Source organism: Chenopodium album, chromosome 11 (genome assembly GCF_948465745.1).
Source record: "Chenopodium album chromosome 11, dcCheAlbu1.1, whole genome shotgun sequence".
Classification (NCBI taxonomy): Eukaryota; Viridiplantae; Streptophyta; class Magnoliopsida; order Caryophyllales; family Amaranthaceae; genus Chenopodium; species Chenopodium album.
The window spans coordinates 52,599,877-52,621,847 of NC_137844.1; the positions used below are offsets into that span (position 1 = coordinate 52,599,877).

At 31.3% G+C, this 21,971-nt stretch overlaps 4 protein-coding genes and 1 long non-coding RNA gene across 5 annotated transcripts; 4 read left to right on the forward strand and 1 right to left on the reverse strand.

Annotated features, from left to right (window-relative positions):
- The first annotated feature begins 775 nt into the window (after positions 1-775).
- Positions 776-2,665, forward strand: LOC145569157 (uncharacterized). The gene is made up of 6 exons (XM_081628518.1): positions 776-1,198; positions 1,281-1,398; positions 1,480-1,561; positions 1,686-1,737; positions 1,815-1,869; positions 1,964-2,665. Exons 1-6 carry the CDS (start codon positions 821-823, stop codon positions 2,284-2,286), a joined length of 1,008 nt encoding a protein of 335 aa, XP_081484644.1. The 5' UTR covers positions 776-820; the 3' UTR covers positions 2,287-2,665.
- A 1,525-nt stretch (positions 2,666-4,190) lies between these two features.
- LOC145569158 (uncharacterized) lies at positions 4,191-5,640 on the forward strand. Its single transcript, XM_081628519.1, has 4 exons — positions 4,191-4,592; positions 4,689-4,806; positions 4,960-5,041; positions 5,168-5,640. Exons 1-4 carry the CDS (start codon positions 4,191-4,193, stop codon positions 5,256-5,258), a joined length of 693 nt encoding a protein of 230 aa, XP_081484645.1. The 3' UTR covers positions 5,259-5,640.
- Positions 5,641-9,514: 3,874 nt separating this feature from the next.
- On the forward strand, positions 9,515-10,315 carry LOC145569160 (uncharacterized). Its single transcript, XR_014096058.1, has 3 exons — positions 9,515-9,924; positions 10,014-10,134; positions 10,220-10,315. It is a non-coding gene; the product is annotated as an uncharacterized LOC145569160 (long non-coding RNA).
- An 11-nt stretch (positions 10,316-10,326) lies between these two features.
- LOC145569159 (uncharacterized) lies at positions 10,327-11,915 on the reverse strand. Its single transcript, XM_081628520.1, has 3 exons — positions 11,776-11,915; positions 10,821-10,928; positions 10,327-10,716 (listed from the first exon to the last, which is right to left on the reverse strand). The coding sequence occupies exons 2-3, from the start codon at positions 10,891-10,893 to the stop codon at positions 10,514-10,516; spliced, it is 276 nt and encodes a 91-aa protein (XP_081484646.1). The 5' UTR covers positions 10,894-10,928; positions 11,776-11,915; the 3' UTR covers positions 10,327-10,513.
- A 9,523-nt stretch (positions 11,916-21,438) lies between these two features.
- SP1L5 (SPIRAL1-like5) lies at positions 21,439-21,935 on the forward strand. Its single transcript, XM_081628521.1, has 2 exons — positions 21,439-21,691; positions 21,802-21,935. Exons 1-2 carry the CDS (start codon positions 21,467-21,469, stop codon positions 21,874-21,876), a joined length of 300 nt encoding a protein of 99 aa, XP_081484647.1. The 5' UTR covers positions 21,439-21,466; the 3' UTR covers positions 21,877-21,935.
- The last annotated feature ends 36 nt before the right edge of the window (positions 21,936-21,971 follow it).

Below are 21,971 nucleotides of genomic sequence, written 5' to 3' on the forward strand. Positions count from 1 at the left end.
ATAGAAGTATTGTAAAGAAAAGCAAAAATGAAATGTACTGTATAATTTTAACAACCAAGAAGGGGGGAAAAAAATTCTTTTTTGTTGTCTTTTCTAATGTTATTCAATTTTTGGAAGTGCTTTATAAGCCAAACTTTCTTTTGGTGATAGCTAAAAATTTCCTCTGCTTTCATAGATTTGATTGATTAGCATGGTGAAATTATATACTTCGTATATCAAGTTTTAATGTTATTTATTGTGTCAAATTATGAATTTAGGGTTTATAGCTCTATTGTTGATTTGATCAAGTTGAAATAATGAACATTATAAATTAATTCACGCGAGACGTACAATATTTCTAGTGACATAATTATATATTTTATTTTATTGTGCTACTCCAATAAGAAGAAAAAAGCACCGCTTTAAATTGTTTAATTAGATCAAATTGAACTTTGTCGATAGTACGTGAATTGTTATTGTTTGTAGATACACCAATACGCGATCTCTAATGTCATTGTGGTAGATAAATGAACTTGTTCAACCAGCATGAAGTAATTGTTGTTGTAACCAAGGAAGAAGGATAATATCATCATCAAGAGCGCGAAAACGGATCAAAGCACTGATTCCTGAAGTAAAGAAGTCATTCCAACAATAATGGGAAGAAGTAAGCAAAATATCCAATTCCTTGCCTTAATCACAAGGCAAGAACCACAGTTGTTCCATCTAAAAGAAATAAACAAACACTTCTCCTCTACTCTACGTACATACCCTGTAATATATACCACAGTTGTTCTTGCAGTTTAATTTTCTGCAAATACACCTTGATCTAACAATTTGAAGGATGGCTTTTTCACCTTCCTTCACTTGCAAAAATACGCCTAACGTTTCTCAGTTCGGCCTAACATCTCTCACATATATAGCCTCTCCAACATGTAGAAGAAACCTACATGTACCTAGAGGGAATGAAGTTAAACTCGAGCCTAATTTCGGGACAACAAACTTGAGAAAATGTATCAGCCACCAAAGGAAACCCGGGATGAGTACCACATTAGCAGCAGCAGATTCTGAAGTCAACCGTGAGGTTCACTTCTTGTCTGATATCGTCGAGAAGTTTTACAAATGCATCAACCAGGACAACAAGAAGGAGCTAGAAGATCTCATCTCTAGTGATTGTCACCTTGAGGATTCGGCTTTCCCTTACACAATCAAAGGGAAGAAGGTTAGAAGCTTAAATGTTATCTACTTGTATTACACACGATCAAACTCGTATCAAACAGTACATTCTAAATGTTTTCCTGCAGGAAGTTATGCGCTTGTTAATTCAGCTAGCTGAATCTATGGGAAAAAGTGTCAAGTTCAAACTAGGAACTGTTTGTGAAGGAAACGACGAGCTCACAGCTTCTGTAAATTGGCATTTAGGTAGCAAAATCTCTAGTTGCTTATTTAGCATAAACTAGTCTATATATACATTGAAATTTAATCTACTGTCATACTATGCAGAGTGGGAGGAGTCCCAAATCCCTTTCTCTAAAGGCTGCAGTTTTTTCCAGTGCTCGAATAAAGGCGATAAACTTGTAATAAGGTACTGTAATTAATTATTAATAAGTCTAAGAAAAACCCATCATTCATATCTTATGCAATACACAAATGAGTATTCTGACAATTCTTAACAACAGTAACAAATTTTACATTGCATTTTATTTCAGGAAACTACAAAACATTACAGAGTCCCCTGTAAAACCGGGTATATTAGCTATGGTATGGTCTTCTTAACATCTCCCTGCATTATGATCGCGTACTTAAGAAAATGTTTTGATAACAAATAAATTTAACAGGCTTTGCTTAAGATGGTGAGATCACTCTTCGACGAATTCCCTAAGGCAGCAAAATGTAAGCAAAAACTTCATTCCAATTTCATAATGTTCCTACAACTACTTATTTCAAACGCGTCACACTGACATTACACATATGTAACACATGACAGGGTTTTTAAACAGTCCACATATCATACTCCGTGCAGTGTTGAGCATATACGCCTTATTCGTAGCCCCCTTTGTAAACCCTATTATAACATTCTACATCACACTATGGAATATCGTGGCTCGGGCACTTGGCTACGTGATGAGTTTCTTGCACATCGTAGGAAGAATTTTTAATAAAAACTCTGCATCAACTGACATTGATAAACTATCAACTGAGATTGATAAACCATCAACTGAGATTGATAAACCATCAACTGACATTGCTAATGATACCTCAAATATGGAAACTGAGCAGGAACCTAGCAGTTTGCCAGAACAAACTTAGGCATTGCTAGTGATGTCCTGTTCCGAGCACGAGTCCAACATAGTAAGGGTAACAAACGGTCCGAAAATGGGAGGAAGCGGAGGCAGCCTGATGAAGGCCACAATTGTTCTCCTTGATTTACCAGTCTATTCATTTCAATTATTTTTCAGCTCTAACAAAGGAGCAATACCACCTCTTGTAGATACCAATATAGTAAATGTAATAGACCTACAACTCTACAAGTTTATATTGCTTTTCATTGAGTTTGGTTATGATTTTTCTTGATCATTTGAACTCAATGTCAATTGCACCTTTTGAGCTGCTCTCCATTGCTATAAGGTATTTGTAAAAATTACATTATAATTTGAAAAGTATTTTGATGTTTATATGTTATCTAGTACTTAGATCAAATCTTCTCCTTTATTTTGTTTGTATTAGAATGGATATTCCTTTTCAGTTATGCTAGAAAAACTTTGTATATTAAGAGATATAAGGTCTACTTATGTATTTGAAAAATTATACTTCATTCGTTCCTTAATTTTGTAACATGGGGGTTTATGCATTATGCATCACAAATTCACAATGCACATTTTCAACCTTGAATATAATTAATTAAATTAGAGTAAAAAATACAAATAAACTATGATTATGTGTATACTGAAACAAACCTAATCAAATGGTAAAAAACACCACATAACTATATTACTCTAAAACTTTTGTTTTACACATAAATCACAATATATAATCGAAGAAAAATGTGTGAATGTTGTCGTGCAAATCTATATATATTGTTAAAACAAGTCATTGTGTACATCATATATTAGACATGTGTTACTTTCTTATGATAATTTTTCCGCCTAAACTTTTATGAGTCAATGACATAATGGTACATATTTAAAAAGCAATAAAAGTACGAAATTGATATTTTAAAAATAAATTACGAGTACAAGAAATTCAACAAGATTTCACATGATATTTTCCTTTTTTTTTTTCTTATAAATTAATGTAGAGTATGTGATGAGAAATGTCTGGTCAACATTTGAAATGTACCCACTATTTCAAAACACAGAGATAAATGCTTTGGAAATTGGAATAATTGTTGTTATGATTGGGAGATTAATGGCACCGCGCTAGGCCAACTCACGTGATGGAGACATAAGTGCCAACTAAGCACATTACTGTGCATGTCAGGCCGTGGGTGAAGTGGTAAATCACCCTTAATTGGGAGAACCATGACAAAACATAATATGGCCAAGCACGACAAAATACACTAAAATTAGTAAGACTTGGTTTACAAACACAAGTTAGGTGCAATGGCAAGTGGGCTTAGGTTGTGCATAGGTCAAGCCTTAGAAAATTTTGGTACATAACTACATACCCCATAGGCTAAGCCTAGCTAGCCTTAAAGCGCATGAGTTCAGTACACTGCACAACCCTCAGCCAAAAGCCAACATTATTTCTTAAACAAACTCTTCCTACTTTCTTAGGATGTTATTTTATATTTTTTTTTTGATCTTCTTGCATTGTGTTTTCTCGTGTATCATGTACGGAGTACTTTATATCTTTAGTTCTTTATTACATACTTTAGCAACTCAAATTGCTGCAGAAACTGTTAAATACTTCTTACATACTCAAGCCCTGATTTCATACTTGATTTGGACATTTCAATTCGCAGAATCAAAACATACCAATAACTAGTTCATATTTAATTGTTGTTGTAACCAAGTAAGAATAATACTCAAAAGCAAGAAAATCAAATAAAGTAGTGATTCCTGAATTAAAGAAGTCATTCTAACAATGGAAACAAGGAAACGAAAAGTCCAATTCCTTGCTGTAATCACAAGGCAAGAATCTTGTTCAGTGATGCCTTGCTGTAATATATATACCACAGTTGTTCTTGCAGTTTTTTGCAACTAACAAAAAAAATGGCATTTTCACCGTCCTTTACTTGCAAAAATAAGCCCAACACTTATCACAAAAGCCTAACCTCTCTCACCTATGTAAGCTCTCTAGCCCGTAGAAGAATCCAACATACACCTAGAGTCAAGGTAGTTATCCCCAATCCTATTTTCGGGACAACGAATAATGTCAGAAAATGTATCACCCACCAAAAGAAGCCTGAGATGAAATGCAAATTCACAGAGAACTCAGACTTCAGTAGCTTCGATATTAACCCTGCTTCAGTTTCAGATGTCATTGAGATATTTCGCGTATGCGTTAATAATAAGAACAACACACAGAGGTTGAAAGGTCTCATCTCCAACGACTGTTGCATTGAGGAGCCTCTTAAACTTCCCGGAATACCCGAGAAAACCATCGGGAAGGAGGTTACAAAGCTCAGTTTTAACTAATTACAAACAAACCACATCATTCGAAAAATTTCTAGCACTTCACCATTAATTTTAAATGTAATTTTTTTGCAGCGTTGCATCTGGTTGTTAACTAAACTGGCTGATGTTATCAGTAGTAAAAACCTCCAGTTCAAACAAAAATACATTTGTGAAGGAGAAGAACTCACGGCTTTCGTGGAATGGATTTTAGGTACCATGCTTTCTAGTTTCTATTCATTTATTTATTTATTTATTTTTTTTTTTTTTTTGAAACATAGTTTCTATTCACTTAATTAATTAACAGTATAAACTACTTTACTTGTTTACCACATACTGTAAGCTAGAAAGCCTTATTTGCTTGCAGAGGACGCAGCGACACAAATTCCCAAATATAGTGGGTGCAGTAAAGTCCAGTGCTCGAAAGAAGACGATAGACTTGTAATAAGGTAATATAACAGAGGAATAACCAAACATATATGCAAATTCTCATTTCATAATAAGCTAGCTTGCAATACACAAAGTAGAGAATTCCGACAATACTAACAAAATACTTCGTACACATTTCATTACAGGGACATCCATCAGTTAACAGTGCTCATCTTTATCGAAATCGAAGACTGGAAAACAAAGCAAGAACCTAGCAGTTCGCCAGAACAATCTTAGACATTGCTATTGCTGTCCTGTTTCAACCACGAGTCCGAAAATGGGAGGAAGCGGAGGCGGCCTGCTGAAGGCCACTATAGGGTCAGCAGCCTTGTCATATGCAATAGTCTTCCTAGCCTTACCACTATCTTCACTTCTTTTCCATTCTTTTTCGACTGTTGTAGAGTACCAATAATTTATCTAGTGAAAATGAGTATTTTACGGTTAATGTATTGTGATGAAATGAGTTTATTATTCTGCATTTCGATTATAATTACCCAATAATCCTTGAATTGGATAAAATCATAATCTGATAGGTTTTGCCACTGAGCGTAAAGCCAATCTCCTGCATGTACTCCTTTTCCCTTTTCGAATCTTGACACTATGTACAAAGTATAAGATTAGATAATCTTCTAAATTACTCTCCATATATAAAACATATGTTTGGTCTTAATATATAAATTACTACTAATATAGTAATATTCAATTGTTAAATTTTTCTTAAGTCTCTTTTTTTTAAAGCTACGATTATATAATCTTCTAAATTACTCTCAATATATAAAACATATGTTTGGTCTTAATAGATAAATTACTACTATTTTTTTTTTTTTTAAAAAAAAGATAAATTACTACTAATATAGTAATATTCAATTGTTAAATTTTTCTTAACTCTATTTTTTTAAAAGCTACATTTGTTATTTTTGTCCATTTTTTTAAGAGCTACACTTTGACCCTGTTCTGTTCACCTTATTTCTACTTATTTCAGGGTTAATAAGTTCAGATAAGATAAGTTCAAGAAAAATAAATTCAAATAAGTTATAATAAGGGTTAATCAGGGCTACCCAAGTTTAATTTATAACTAAAATAAGTTCTAATAAAGGATAATAAGTTTAGACAAGTTCAAATCAATTCAAATAAGATCAGATAAATTTAGATAAGATAAGTTCAGACTAGTTAAGATAAGTTCGAATAAATAAAAATCAGGTGAATAGAACGCACCCTTCTTTTTTTGGAAGTCTCTAACAATTTAATATTTTATCTTTATCTAATAATGGTACCTACTTTCTCTTACTTTATCATTTCTCACTCTTCCAATCGTCCTCACTTTCTTTCACACCACTTTACTTTTCAATAACATAATAACCTATTATTAGTTTTTACAATTGTTTTTATTACTTTATCTACAGTTCTACACCATCACTAACATCTTATTTTATTAAACATCCTAAAACTCCACCCAATCTTATTTCTGGCTTTTAAAAAAAAACGGAGGTAGTAATATACAACTAAAGAAGTTAAGGTAAAATACATTCCCTATACTTTACCATTTACAACATATTTAGTCCCTCATTTTTCAAATGAGGCAAAGAGGTCCCTCAACCACCCATGACTCACCATTGCTAGTGGTGGAAAAGTTTAGTCATCAAAGTTTAGGGGCTTTCAATCCCAACTAAGCAAAGTTTAGGAACTGGGAGTGATGACTAAGCGAAGTTTAGGGACTAAAAGTGATGGACTACGCAAAACTTTAGGAACATAACAATTAATGTCGAAGGATTTTAGTACAACCAAAGTAAAATTAAGTTGCTACTCTTTGTGCTCTTTGGATGGATAATTAACTAGTATTATCCATTTAAATAATGACAACATTAACATATCTGATGTTAAAAAATAATAAAGAATATTAGAATATAAATAATTATATGATATGCAAATAAATAGATAAATAAATATATCATATATTACGTATAAGCTAATAAATGATATAAAAATATACTATGATTTACATAAACAAATTGATATATTGACACATATAAATTCCTCTTAATAAAAGCATCTAATAAATTAACACACTTCTTACAAGTGCGCCCGATGCTCAATTGGGTCTCCCAACCAATCTTTAGAAAGTCGTGCGAAACAGGAACATCTTGACAGGAGAAGAATGGGTTACTAATGCCAAAGCCTCCATACCTTGGTCAATCAGATATATTACAGAAAGTCATTGATGGATTGAAATTCAAATTAAAAAAAAAAAAGTGCAATTAAAAAAAAATGTGCAATTGAAAACAAAAAAAAAAAAAAAAAAAAAAAGTACACCATTTATATACTCATTTAAAACTCTTATTCAATTCTAAAAAAAAAAGTACATTTTAATGTTCTGTTTATGTGGGCAATGATACTAGTGAAAATATTTTTATGGGAACCATGAAAGGATGAATAACAAGAACCATCAAGAAAGAAGTAGAAAGAAATAATATTTTGCTTTTAATTTTTAAAATCTAATGTAATTTGTTGTAATAAAAACTGATTTTCAAACATAAAGTTATGAAAATAAAAAATAATAATTTTCAAAATTATAATAAATAATTGTTGAAATCATTATATTTTTTTTATTTATAAAATAATAAAAATGAATTTTAAATATTTTTTATATTTAAATATAAATCAAAATAAAATGCTTATATCTTTCCAAAAAAAAAAAAATGCTTATATGTATATTTTCAATTGAAGTTGATATGATTTTAAAAAATATCTTAATTAATTTCTTATAGTTAATATAATATCTTTTTTTCAAAAATTAAATGTCTTTGCCTTATTATTAATCGTTAAAATCAATATAGTCCAATCATCATGGAATTCATTAAAATATGGACGAGTCCCTAAACTTTCCCTTACAATGATGAGCTCCGTCACATAAGCATACTTGATCCCTAAACTTTCAATAGGCAAATGATTTTGGCACACCCAAATTGATTTGGCACTACCTTATTTGAGAACACAATTTTCTATACTCTTCTCATATAGAGATGTGCCAAAATCAATAAGTGATATGCCAAAATCAATTTCCCTTTAAATAGTGTAATAAATTATGTCTAGTCATCTTATTAGTCCCTAAACTTTCATTATTTAGTAAAGTAAATATCAACTCAACATGAGAAGGTCCATATACTTTCTTTAAAATATTATTTTATTTTATATCACATGGACACTTTGGTCCCTAAACTTTGGTGAATCAGCTTTTTTCCATCGAAAAAGTAAATTTTGGGTGATTAAGGGACCAATTTGCCTCACTTGAAAGATGAGGAACCAAAATACTACAAATACTAAAGTTAAAGGACCGTATTTTAACTAAACTCACAACTAAAGATAATACTCCTTCCGTCTTATAATACAATACCTCTTTTACTTTTGGATAAACCAAAATACAATAATGCCTCTTTTTATTTAAAGGATGTAATTTTTAACATTACTACCCTATTTTGAGGAGTTGTCATTTTTCTCCTTTTTTTTTTTTTTTTTTTTTTTAATTTTTAAATTTTTTTTGTTTTTAGTTTTTACTTTTAACATCAATTTCCAACACTTTCTTTACTATCTCTTTAATTATTCCCAACCATTTTTTCTTACTCTTCATCTCTCTAACTCCACATACACATATAGAAATTGTTATATACACTTAGGTGTATGGTGCACCTAAGGGTATTATTTGCTCATTTCAATGATTATTGCTCATTTTATCATCAAATGAGCAAACAAATTTCTTTGGATGTACCGTACGCTCGGGTGTATATAACAACCTCTCATACACATGTATTTTTAATCATTAGTTTTAAGCAATTTACAACTTTCTTGATTCCCACGTAAAAACCCAAAGAAACACTATATTATGAGACGGGGGGGAGGGGAGTATTTCTAATCATTAGTTTAAAGGAATTAACTTTCTTAATTCCCACATAAAAACCCAAAGAAACATTGTATTATGAGACGGGGGAGTATTTTTAATTCAAAATAATAGTATTTTTTATTCAAAATAATTCTCACATAAGAATCCTTCGATTGCTACAAATAAGTTAGTTTAAAGACCGTATTTAACCTTATCTCAAATTAAAACGGATGGAATACTTTATACAGAGTACAATATATAATCAAGCCTTGATTTCTTAGTTTAAATTCGCAGCAACAAAAACCATCTAAAGACTTGTTTTTGTAATTGTTGTGTGACCAAGGAAGAACTATAATCAAAATGAAAATCATTCCAGCAAGTAGCGATACTTGATTGAAGCAGCCATTCCAGCAATGGCAAGAAGGAAACGAAAAGTCAAATTCCTAGCTGTGATCACAAGGCAAGAGCCATGTTTGTTGATGCCTTGCTCCGGTTATGATTCATTCTACATCTATATTCTCTACAAGAGAGTAATAACACTTCTCCACACTTCATTATCTATATATATATATATTTATACACACACACAACACAGTGGTTCTTGCAGCTTTCTGTAACACCTTGATCTAAGGTGCAAATTAATAAGATGGCTCTTTCCCTGTCTTATACTTGCAAAAATATGCCTAACATTTCTCACAGAAGTCTAACTTCTCTCAGCTACGTACGCTCTCAAGCCTGTAGAAGAAACCTTCATACACCTAGAGTTATGGTAGTTATCCCCAAGCCTATTTTCAGGACAACAAACATCAGAAAATGTATTATTCATCGGAAGAAGCCTGAGATGGGATGCAAATTCACAGCAAAGTCAGACTCCAGCTCAGAGTTTAACGCCGTTTCAGATGTTATCAAGAAATTTTGCAAATGCATCAATGAGATTAACATGACAGAGCTAGAAAATCTCATCTCCAGAGACTGTTACATTGAGGATACACTATTTAAACCGAGAAGGAGCATAAAAGTGGGAAGGAGGTTAAAAGCTTGATTTTACCTACTTAAACATAAGCTAAATCTGTTCATTTTCATGCACTTAAGCATACATTCTAAATGTTTTCCTGCAGGAAGTCCAGAAGTTGTTATATACAGTTGCTACAATTTTGGGTATCCAAAATCTCCAGCTCGAACTAGTAGAGCCTATTCCTGGAAAAGAAGAACTAACGGCAACTGTAAATTGGCGTTTAGGTACCATGTTTTCTATTTACTTAATTGGCATAAACTAGTATACTTATTTCACACATATAAACAGGTAGAACTTATTTGCTTGCAGTGCATAAGGACTCACAAGAGCTTTATCATAAAAACATAAGAGGACTTAGTACATTCCAGTGCTCATATGAAGGCGATACACTTGTAATAAGGTAACAAGAACAGTAATAACCAAACATCCAAAATCTCACTTCATAATATAACTAGTTTGCAAAGTTGCAATACACAAAACTGAGAATTCAGACAATCCTAAGAAAATAATAACAGATTTTACATTTCTTTGCAGGAAACTTGTGAACATAACAGAGTCAAATGAGGAAACAAACCAGGAACCTAGTAGTTCGTCAGAACAATCCTAGGCATTGCTATTGCTGTCCTGTTTCGACCACGAATCCAGCATAGTAAGGGCAACAAGCGGCCCGAAAATGGGAGGAAGCGAAGGCGGCCTGCTGAAGGCCACTATAGGGTCAGCAGTCTTCTCCTCTGCAATAGTCTTCCTTGCCTTACCACTATCTTCATTTCCATTCTTTTTCGGCTCCAACGAAGGAACAATACCACCTGTTGTACAAAATACCAATATTTCATTTAGTGAAAATGAGTGTTTTACGGTTAATTAATTGTTACAAAATGAGTTTATTACTCTGCATTTTGATTATAATTACCCCATGATCCTTCAATTGGATAAAAGTGTTTCTCAATAGTTTTTGTCAATGAACGCGAAGCTGATCCTCGCATGTATGTTTTATCACCAGTAAAAAAAACACTAGATTCTGCAAAGCAAAAATCAGATAATTTCATAAAATAAACTTAGTTTACTGTGTAAAACTCACTTAAATTTTAATACATAAATAAATAAAATCCTAAACAAAAATGATTTGTAATAGTAAGAACAAATATTGAATTTCGATCAACCAACGACTATACCCAACTCCTTTACACATGATGTGCAACTTTTGAATTTTATTTATCTGACAGATTATACCCAAAATTGCACATAATATGTAATAGAGGTAACATTAGTAATTAATAGGATCAATTTATTAAAAAAAAAAAAAAGGATGAATCAGGAAGAAATTAGAAAAAGTGTCATATGATAGTAAACATCATCTTCCCTATCAACTTTCATCATCTTCATCCTCCATATTAAAAATCAGATTATAAACCCTAATTAAATTTAATCTTAATAATTTATTTTAATCCTTTATCAAAAAAAAAAAAAGAAAAAAAAAGAAACACACAACTTTAAGTAGCAATGTGTAACAATTAATTTTGAACTTTAAATAAATAAAAAAAAAAATCAGTAAAAGTGAAAATAGTACAAAAATAAATCAATTGAAAACCAGAATGATCCAATTCTAAAACTTATTTTTTAAAAATGAAAAAGGCTAAGAAAGAGGATGAAATCAGGAAGAAATTAGAAAATGTGTCATATATAGATATCCCTAATTAACTTCTCATCATCTTCATCCTCCTTACTTGCTAGTTGCTACTATGATTTCAATCAAATATAAAATCATAATTAATTCAGCAAAAACTATATAAATTAATTGTAGAAATAAAGTATTACCAAATACAATAGATAAAAACAAAGTTGCAGGAAGAGAGGAAGAATTGTACCTGAGAATAGAGATATTGAAGAAGGCAGTGAATGAATGAGATCGATAGTATTGAGGAAAAGAAGAGTGATGAAGAAGTTGGAGGAATTCTCCAGAGTTCTTACGTGGCGCTATTTTAAAGTGCTTTATTAATGGCAATGACATGTGAAAGTATCTCCTTTATTTTTGTTTGGGTTAAAATGATGACTCTTATTCTGTAGAGCCCATGATATTATGGGCCAAAATAATCCTCTTTAGCCAAAGTAACATTGCCCCAATTTGACATTTTAGCATTTTTAAAAGCAGCGTCTTTTTGGTGTGGGCAGCTGCACTACACTATACAAATTGACATATACCAAAACAGACCGAGTTTTCATGATCAACCGATTAATCCCTGATCAAGTAATTCTTAATCAATCGAGTAATCTTTTGCTGACCGAGTAACCCCGACCACATAATCCCTAATTGAATAACCCCTGATCAACCGGCAACCGAGTAACAATGGCCACACCATGTGGCTAGCCATATATGAAAATTTGTGTTTCAAAAAAATGATATAACAGATGTAACAAATAAAATGTTACTTAAAAACATTTTGACACTCTTTTTCACCAATTGATCTTGTAAGTATTGTAATAATAATACATAGTAATAATAATTGAATTGAAATGAAAATAGCTCCACGTATAAGAACAAAACCTTTTTTTTTTTTTTTTTTTTTATGGATAATCTTTGCCACTTGTTTAATTAATCATTTCTAAACCTATAGTAAAAAAACAAGAAAAAAAAAACCACTTTAATCCTCAATTTGTATAGAAAACTTTTTTTAAAAAAAGAAAAAAAAAATCAATTCATTAATAAAAAGTCATCTGGCATTACAAATGAAATCTAAATTAACAAATACATAAAATTGAAACAAATTAGGGTTTTCTTTATCAAAGATACAATCATTGAAAAGATCTTGCACTGTGATACATCTCTCACACACATCGCTAGAATATACAACCATTTTGGAGAGACGGTCTAATGATTTGTTGTAGCCATAAGGATGATTTTCATCCGATTCGCTTGAACGCATTTGAAAACTTAACAACCGTTGCGATCCCGAACAAATTTTTACCAAAGAACTGATAATAGGGTAAAAGATGATTACCTTTTTGATAAACCCTAACACTAAACATAAACAAACAACTAAACTAACAAAAAAACTAACGAGTCCACCTTAGGGAGACACTCCACCATAGAAAAACGGACAAATATCTACACTACTTGTGTAGATTTATTGAAAACTAAATCATAAAACTAAATAAAATTAAGAGAAACTAAATTATTTCAGTTTAAACGACCAAGATTTTGGAGAAATCCTAAAAAAGAGGGGGTGAGAAAGGCGATTTTAACAAAGTTTGAGGGAACTAGTTAGAAAACCCATCTCCTTAGTTATAATGTAACAATGTTTTCAATGTTATTTTTTGAATTTACAACACGTGCTACGTGCATATACAGTTGGTAATCATATTCTCTATTCCATGATAAATTAATAACTGACACACTTCAATAGTCGCGAAGTATTTTTTTAAATAAAACTGAGTGGTTGATCTTAGTGGTATATTGTCATAATTATAGACTTGCAGTGAAATATTATCAAATTGTTTATTACTCCATCCTTCTTATATAAAGCGTCATATTATGACTTTTTGCACCATTTATAACCAATGTTAGCTAGTAATTTATACACTATATAGTCATGTAAGTACCGTTTGAAATCATCTTAATATTAAGTGGCTTCAAATATATTACTCCGTATAAGTTTTCCATATAATTAATAACTAGTGTGTGACCCGTGCTTCGTTCCGGATGGTACTTTAAATAATTTCATTTTTATATTAGATACTTTAAAAGTAGGTAAATTAAAATACAATGATCAAAATAACATATTTTTGGATTTATTTTGTTTTTATTCTACGTTCTAATACTTGTATTTATATATAAATGTGAATTAATAGAGCATGATTTATTTCTATCTTAGATGGTAATACATGTTTTTTTCTTTCAAAGAGATTTTGTGTTCGAATCTCTTTGTAACATTTTAAATTTAGATCATTGAATGATGATGTGGATGATGTTAAAGGTTGTTGAATGATGATGTGGCGTAGTATTTGTGTGACAAAGGATACACGTGTCACATACACAAATTTAAAAACGCCTTTTAATATATAGTATAGATTTTAGTGTTTGCTTGTTATTTCTAAGAGTTTTAGAGTTGTCAACTATTAACAAACTAATTAACATTGAGTATAATAAGCCCTTAATTACATTTTGTCATTGGTCCTTTTCTCCTAATCCTATGCAGTCATATATAAGATCTAGATAAGTTTAAATAAATAATGTCAAAGCTAATTAATAAATTTAGATTAGATAATACGGAGTACCCCTTTAACACAATTGCTATTTTTATTTTTACTTTTTCTCTCTACCCACAGTCTCTATCCATACTCGCACTCCCTTTATTTGCGAGTAAAATATTATTGGAAAAATTGGCCGCAATAACACCAACTATGACAAAGGTGCGTGTAGTAGCACAACCTTTCGAGGGTGCACTCAACATCACAAACTATGCACTTGGGTGCACATAACAACGTAAATGACATTGGCAAAATTTAGATTTCTTATGAAAGTGAAATCTTAAATAAAATGCTTTTTGTTAAATATATTTTTGTTTAATTCCATTTTACTTAATTTTCCATCTCATATAATTAAGTAATCATTAAATTGAATTATTTCAAAAAGTTTTCGCCATTATTTTCTATTGTTTGTTTCTTCAATTACTTTTTTTTACATCTCATGTGATGATTGACTTAGTTTCTCTTCCATTATAATTAATTTTTTTTTCCTTTAAAGTATTCTCTCTCAACCTCCACAATTTAAGTGTTGTATATCAAAAACAAGAAAATCAATTTGGCATATCCTAAAATCCAATTCTAAAATCATTTTTTGAATTAAGTATTTAAAATTATTTTGTGGGGTTTGGTATTAGAAAGTTACCTATGTATCCTGAAATCTTATAGAATAAAGGTATTCAAATGATTTTTTTTTAATTTATCAATTTAGTATTTAACTAAGTGGAAAGGAAAAGAAAACTAAGTCAATCATGTGAGACCGATATTAGAAAAAGTAATTGGAGAGCGAATAAAGGAAAATAATAGCACAAATTTTTTTTGAAGGAATCCGCTTAATAAAATGGTGGAGTTTAAGAAATGCTTAAATGAAAAAAAATAAATAGAAGATAAGGCTAATTTAGTCACACATGATGGAAAATCATATAAGTTTAAATAATATTTAAATAATTATTATAAAATAAAAAGATTTCACTTTTTCCATGGAACCTTAGTTTATTAGTGTCATTTATGCTAATATATGCACCCAATTATATAGTTTGTGTGGTAAACCGCACCCTTAAAAGGTTGTGCTACTACACGCACCTTCATCATAATTGGTGTTGTTGCAGCCAATTTTTCCAATTAAGAGGGCACGTACCTACTATATACTTTGTTTCCATACTATATAGCCTTTTTGATTTTTCATTTGATGTAACTTGAAGAGATAACCTTAACTAACAAACATTTAACAACAAACACAGCAATGCATCAAGATACTATTTATGCAAATTAAAGTGGTTATTAGGACAAATCATTGGTAATATAGGTAGCTCATTATACACATAGTGCCGCACTTAGTGTGACTTACCTTGTTATCGGCTTTTGGTAAGTACGGAAGATCCCCTCTACCCACCTAGCTCCCCTCTCAAATCATAAACAATCGACAATGACAAATGGTACTCCTGTTCGAAAACTAATAGTCATCTAAGTCATGCTTATTATCCTAAATTCCTGATTCATTGTGATTGAGTATATGATAATTTCATTATGGAGCGGTAAGGGTTGATGGGATTGATTTTTTGACACGTTGACTGACCTTAGCTTGACTCTAATAGCATGTTAAATGACATCTCAATCAGGGAGGGGATTGAAATCTAATTACTCAGAATTGATTTCCGAATCCGGAATAGCTCAAAAGGTGAACCAACCGCGAGTGAAACACCAAAGAAAAAAAAAATGACCACTCAACCCAAAACTAATGGTTGATACCAACGATTGATTTCTATATTCTATCAATTCAAGTAGCACTATTAATTTCAATATACTCCTCAATACTCAATCTGTTGAAACCCATTGTAGCCCACTTGTGAGTGTTTCACATTGAAGAAAGAGGAGAGATGATTTCACTTTATATGGTAGAGGAGTATCTCTTACATTGCCAATTGGTTTTAGTATGAAACCTCCTTAGCCTTGTTTTTTGACTAAAATCTCTTCCTCCTTGTTCGGGTTGCCCAAACCCATTTCATATTGTTTCAAAATTTAACATGGTATCAAAGCCCAGGTTGCGGGTCTCTTCTAAACTGGGCATTTAATCATTATTGGATAAGGATTTACCTTGACGGGATATCCAGCCCCTAAGAGGATCATTGATCTAGCCTTATTTAGTTAACTCTGAATTTCTAAGGGCACTCACAAGTGAGGAGCAGTGTTGAAACTCATTGTAATCCACTTGTTAGTGTCCCACATTAGAGAAAGAGGAAAGATGATTTCACTTTATAAGGTAGAGGAATTCCTCCTACTATTGCCAATTAGTTTTAGTATGGAGCCTCTTTAGCCTTGTTTGTGGACTAAACTCTCTTCCTCGTTATTCAAGTTGTCCAGACCCATTTCATATTGTTTCAAAATTTAACACAATCTTAGTAATTACTGGCAGTAAATGTTTAATGGTGAAATCAATTAACTACATGTCGATACACAAATTCTCCTAAAGGCGGGTGTAAATTAATTTAATTATTATAAGACGAGTCAAAGTTATCTGATGTTAAAAGTATTTAAAGTTACCCTTTATACTACAAAAAGTTATTTATTTTCGAATAATAAATTTTATTTTACAAAAAACTTAAAATGTACTTCCTCTGTTTCTTTTTAGATGACACGTTTCTTTAGTCACATTTGTCAATGCACAAATTCAAACGTTCATATCTTTAATTACCGATAAGTAAAAATTATAAACAGTTGATAGTTTGAAAATATATACCGTAACGAATCTAACAAGACCCCACATGACTATATTTTCTATTACGTATAAGTCACAAAACACGATCAAAGGGGAGTATGTGAATAGTACTAAAGTCAAAACATGTCAACTATAAAAAAACGGAGGTAGTATTAGACTAGTATGTAATCATGAATCTATATGAAATTACACATTAAAATAAAATTCAAACCAACGACAAATTAGAAGTTACACTTTAAGGGGTTAAAGTTAAAAAAAAAAAAAAGTTAAAAGTCACCCTTAATTTAATGCAATTATTTTTTTATTTAAAGTTGTAAGAGAAAGCATAAACTCAGACAACATGATAAGTTTTGCTAGAGTGAGTTTGTTGAAAGTTCATGTCAACAGAATCAAGATTAATTAGTTGATTCAGTTTGTCGTTGGATTTTATACATCAAAAATGAAAATAAGTCCCACTGATGGAATTAGTAATCTAGCATCCAGTCAGGAGACTAGCAAAGGTAGTAGTAGTAGACATTAGACATTATTGTATGCTCCACCTACAAACTAGAAAGCACCTAACTAGGCTTTGAAAGATGAGGGCATTACAGTGTAATTACTAATTAGCTTTTGTTCACAGGGTTGCAAAACTTGATTAATCATCTTTATATGATACCTTTTTCTATAAAATGTTTCCCTTGAATGTATATTATTACTTCCTCCGTCCTCCTAATTAATATTGGATAGACAATAGTGTTGTAAAGAAGTTGATAAAAGGTGAGAGGAATCACAAAAACCATGTGAAGCTATTGAAATACATTATAGTCCACTTGAAAATGATGTCCTATATTGGAGAATAAAGAAAGATAGTACTACTCAATAAATTAGAGGAGTTATTCTTGCTATCGCCAATTGGCCTGGTTTAATTTTAGTATGAAACCCCTTATGACAGAACTCTCCTCCTCGTTGTATAGGTTGATAGGCCTGTTTGATGAAACATTCGGGAACCGAGGAAGTATTAAGAAAATGTTATGAACTTCGCAATTTAAAATATAACTAATTGGAGAAATTTAATATAATGGTTACGTTAATTTGAGTCATGCTAGGTTGAGGCTCGATAAAGCCTTCTTCTTACCCTACTAAAAAAAATGCATTCCATGTATTAATTAATCAAAATAGTGATAATGTAGGGGAAAAAAAAAAGAAGGTTTTATTATATAGGACAATTGGTCCAAACTCCCAACTCTAGAATGAAAATTGAAAAAAAAAAATTTACATAAAAAAATATATTTTTATAACATTGTCTGTAGAATTAATTTTAATTAGTTGAAATTACTACACTTATTGACTTGAACTAACTATGGCTCAACTACAAACATTGACACGAACTTATGTACATAATAAAATTAACATGAACTTGGACGTACGGTTAAGACACTCACTGAGATAAACTTAATAAATAAAACTAAAAACGTCACCAGAATTGTCTTTCACTGCAAATTTCTTGCCATTGAGTGTCTTTAGTATGTTGTTTATGTCATTGAGTTCCTTTAGCGTTCAAGTTCAAGTTCATGTAAAACAATGTATTCGAGTCATATAGTTCATGTCAATAAGTGTAATTTTGCCTTTATATTATATTGTTATATAAACTAGTCTCAACTTATTTTAGGAATAAATTAAAATGTTAAAACAAAATCAAACCAAATAGGGCTTTGCCTTTAATTAGTATGTACAAATATAATTTTTGAAGGAAACTCAACTAAAAAGAAGAATTTAACAATTACTATTTTGGGACTGTGGCTAATTTAATCAAAGTGACAGATGATCAAGTGAAATCGACTATGTAGTGTATCTTTGGCCTACAAGCACCCTTCCAACCGAGCTTAGGCTATCATAAAATAACAAACTCAATGTTGCTACTTTTGATTGAGGACAACCCCTAATTGAGGGGTCTTAATTGAGCACTAAGATATGCATATTTGTATTTGTGGTCAATTACCTTGATTGAACACCACAAATAAATCTTTAGCTTTTGCTTAATATTCTGATTAGGTCCCAAAGCCACATCAAATTGCAATGACTATTGATGCAATATTGGGTCCCTAACTTTTTTAAAACCAGTTTAGTTGATGGTATTTGTTGAGTTTTTATGATTATATTGTGGAATTTAATTTGATCCGACTCTTTTATAGCTTGGTTTAGATTCTTCAACTTTTTCATCATGCTCAGTATGAGTATGTTATCACACACGTATAAAGTGCTAAGACATTTTAATAAAGAGAGTTTTGATAATAATAATAATAATAAGCTCATTTGACTTATCTAGAGACTTGACTTTAAAAATCCATTATATCAATTGTTTGGTAAAAAGTTGATTCAACGAGTTAGTATGCTCTTATTGCTTAACCCTCTAATTTCTAAAAAAAAAAAAAAAGAGAGAGAGAGAGAGAAAGAAAAGAAAAACCTTTTTAGGTTCCTCAGCTCGGCTGTAATCTTAAGTAATTGACAACTTTGTGTTATATACCAAGTACCAACCTAATATATATACTACCTTGTTCTAGTAGTATCTTCAAAAAACGTAACATGTTAATCAAATAGTAATGATCATTAAATAATACCGATGTGCACCAAAAAAAAAAAAAAAAAAAAAATATCGATATACTTTTCATATCTAGTTAAGTTGGAGAGTATAGAATAGAGATTTTACTTAATGTCAATCTAAAATTGCCAATTAAGGATGTAAATGACGTTGTCAATCTAATTGCAATATGCGATCCACATGTCTTTTACTTAGTATAATAGTGATGGCTTGCTTGATTGTATGCGCGTCACGTCGTCACATATGATATAAACGGAAACAGCCTTTTTTTTGAATATATATTGTTATGATTTAGAGTGGAACTAATTGCAATCAATAGCCACAACAACAATGAACAAATAAGTAAGCAATCAATCAATGAAGAAATAAATAAAGTAAGTGGAGACGATGTAACCATGGAAAAACCTGAGAACCGAAGAAAAAACCCACTTTGCACTATAAAGTAGTATTGATAGTGAATGAACACGAGAATACAAGCATGAATTGTATGAAATTCAAATGCACCTCACAAAACCTCTTATAAACCCTTAAATAGTGTTTAATATTTTGTGAATAATGAAAGAATGACAAGTACAACGTACATATATATTCTCCAAGCATTAAATGAACAATCAACAACTAATTAAGAAAAAGGCGCGTGGAAATAATTGGGGAATTAAGCCCTTGTGTGAATGCCCTTTTTGGATGCGCAAAGGTCATCTTCTCTTTGAAATCAGCTTTGTGCGGACGCACTCCTTTAAATTACCTTGCGCATATGTTAAATGTTTGATTTGTATATATCATCATAGTAAGCAAGCCCTTGCATACGGGAACGTGCCCCTTTGTGGCCTTTTGCGGATGCGCATGCAAGGGCCATCCTCTCTTTGAAATCAGCTTTGAATCCTTTACCTTGAGCATATTTTAAATGTTTGACTTGTATATATCATCATTCTAGTAAAAAAAAAAAAAAAAAAAAAGGGAGTGGGGGGGGGGGGGGGGGGGGGGGGCTTGTTCCAATAACGTTAGCTTATTAGAATATATAGAGATATGTAAACTATTTATGGCTTGTATATAGGATTGTAATTAGAGTAATTTAACTATCTATCTTTTATCCTTTGTTGGGTTGTAAAGGTAATATATTCCAATGAAATCACTAATTCTAGATGTATAGGAGAATTAACCAGGCCACTCTCTGATGTGGTATCATAATTTTAAACAATCCTATCAAACCCTACTCTGATCTCTCTCATGCCATTTTGCATTACACTTTGTATATAATATGCCATTTTGAGTTGGCTCTTAATAAGATAAATTTGATAGTGTAATATGATATCTTGGATTTCCTCTCAACTTGAAAATTGTTGCATAAACATGAGTGCAAATAAAGATGATTATATAAGCAATAATAATCATCAAAATGATCGAGCAAAATTTAACATTGGGTGTATATGAGAATTTCACCTCTAAAATAGTTTTTTTTTTTTTTTTTTTTTAAGGGATCTCTTTTAGTCTTTTATTCTCCTTTAAGCGCTCTCTTTTTGACTTGTTACTTGTACCAGAATCAACAAAAGAGTAAAAAAAAAAAGGTTGTGTTCTTTATTATGATTTGAGTTCGATTTATCTGAACTTATTTGCTCTTATAGAGTTGAGCTTGTACATCATCCAAGCACTAGCGGTGGTGCTATAATTATTAATTAACTGTTAACCTCATAGATAAAACATGTAAAACACCACAAATTGAAGACAGCTAGTAACTTTAAACTGTTCCATATAGCTAGCTAGGACAGTGTGTTTATTCCTTAATTATTCACCTAATATAACAACACCGTAGAATTATACACAATAATCACCCATCAAATCATATAATGCTGATTGATGTACAATCATGTCCATCTAATTAGTACAAATATATATGGCCTCACTGTATTAGGTGGGATATTAGGATAATCACTTTAGAAAAAGAACTATCAACTACCTTTCTATATATTGTCAAATCTGTCATGCCCTATCTTTTTGCTAATCACATTTTTCTTTAAGAAAAACCATGAGTAGAGGTGAAAGTTATGGTGGTGGGCAAAGCTCCTTGGGCTACTTGTTTGGCTCGAAAGAAGGGCAACCGGCGAATAACCCTCCTCCATCACCATCTAAGGCTATAAACCCGCCTTATGGTACTGACATAGAAGAAGAAAATTCCTCTCCACAAAAGGTAGACAACACCAACAATAACTATCATAGAGCACAAGGCCCTAATTCAGGAAATTTCATCACTGTGAGTACTAATTAAATTGATAATTTTTCGAAAATTCTCCGATTAGCTTTAATTTGTAGTTTGGTATATGTACTAACAAAATCAAGATTTTATTTTGTTTTCATCTTTAGGATCGTCCATCAACAAAAGTGAAATCTGTTCCGGGAGGAAGTTCATCACTCGGGTACTTGTTTGGAGATAAGTAGTGATTCCCTTGTGCTCCAAACTTGGTGTTACCCTAAGCTATGTGAAATAGATCTATAAATAATTGAATGTTTTTTTTTTTTTTTTTTTTTTGGGT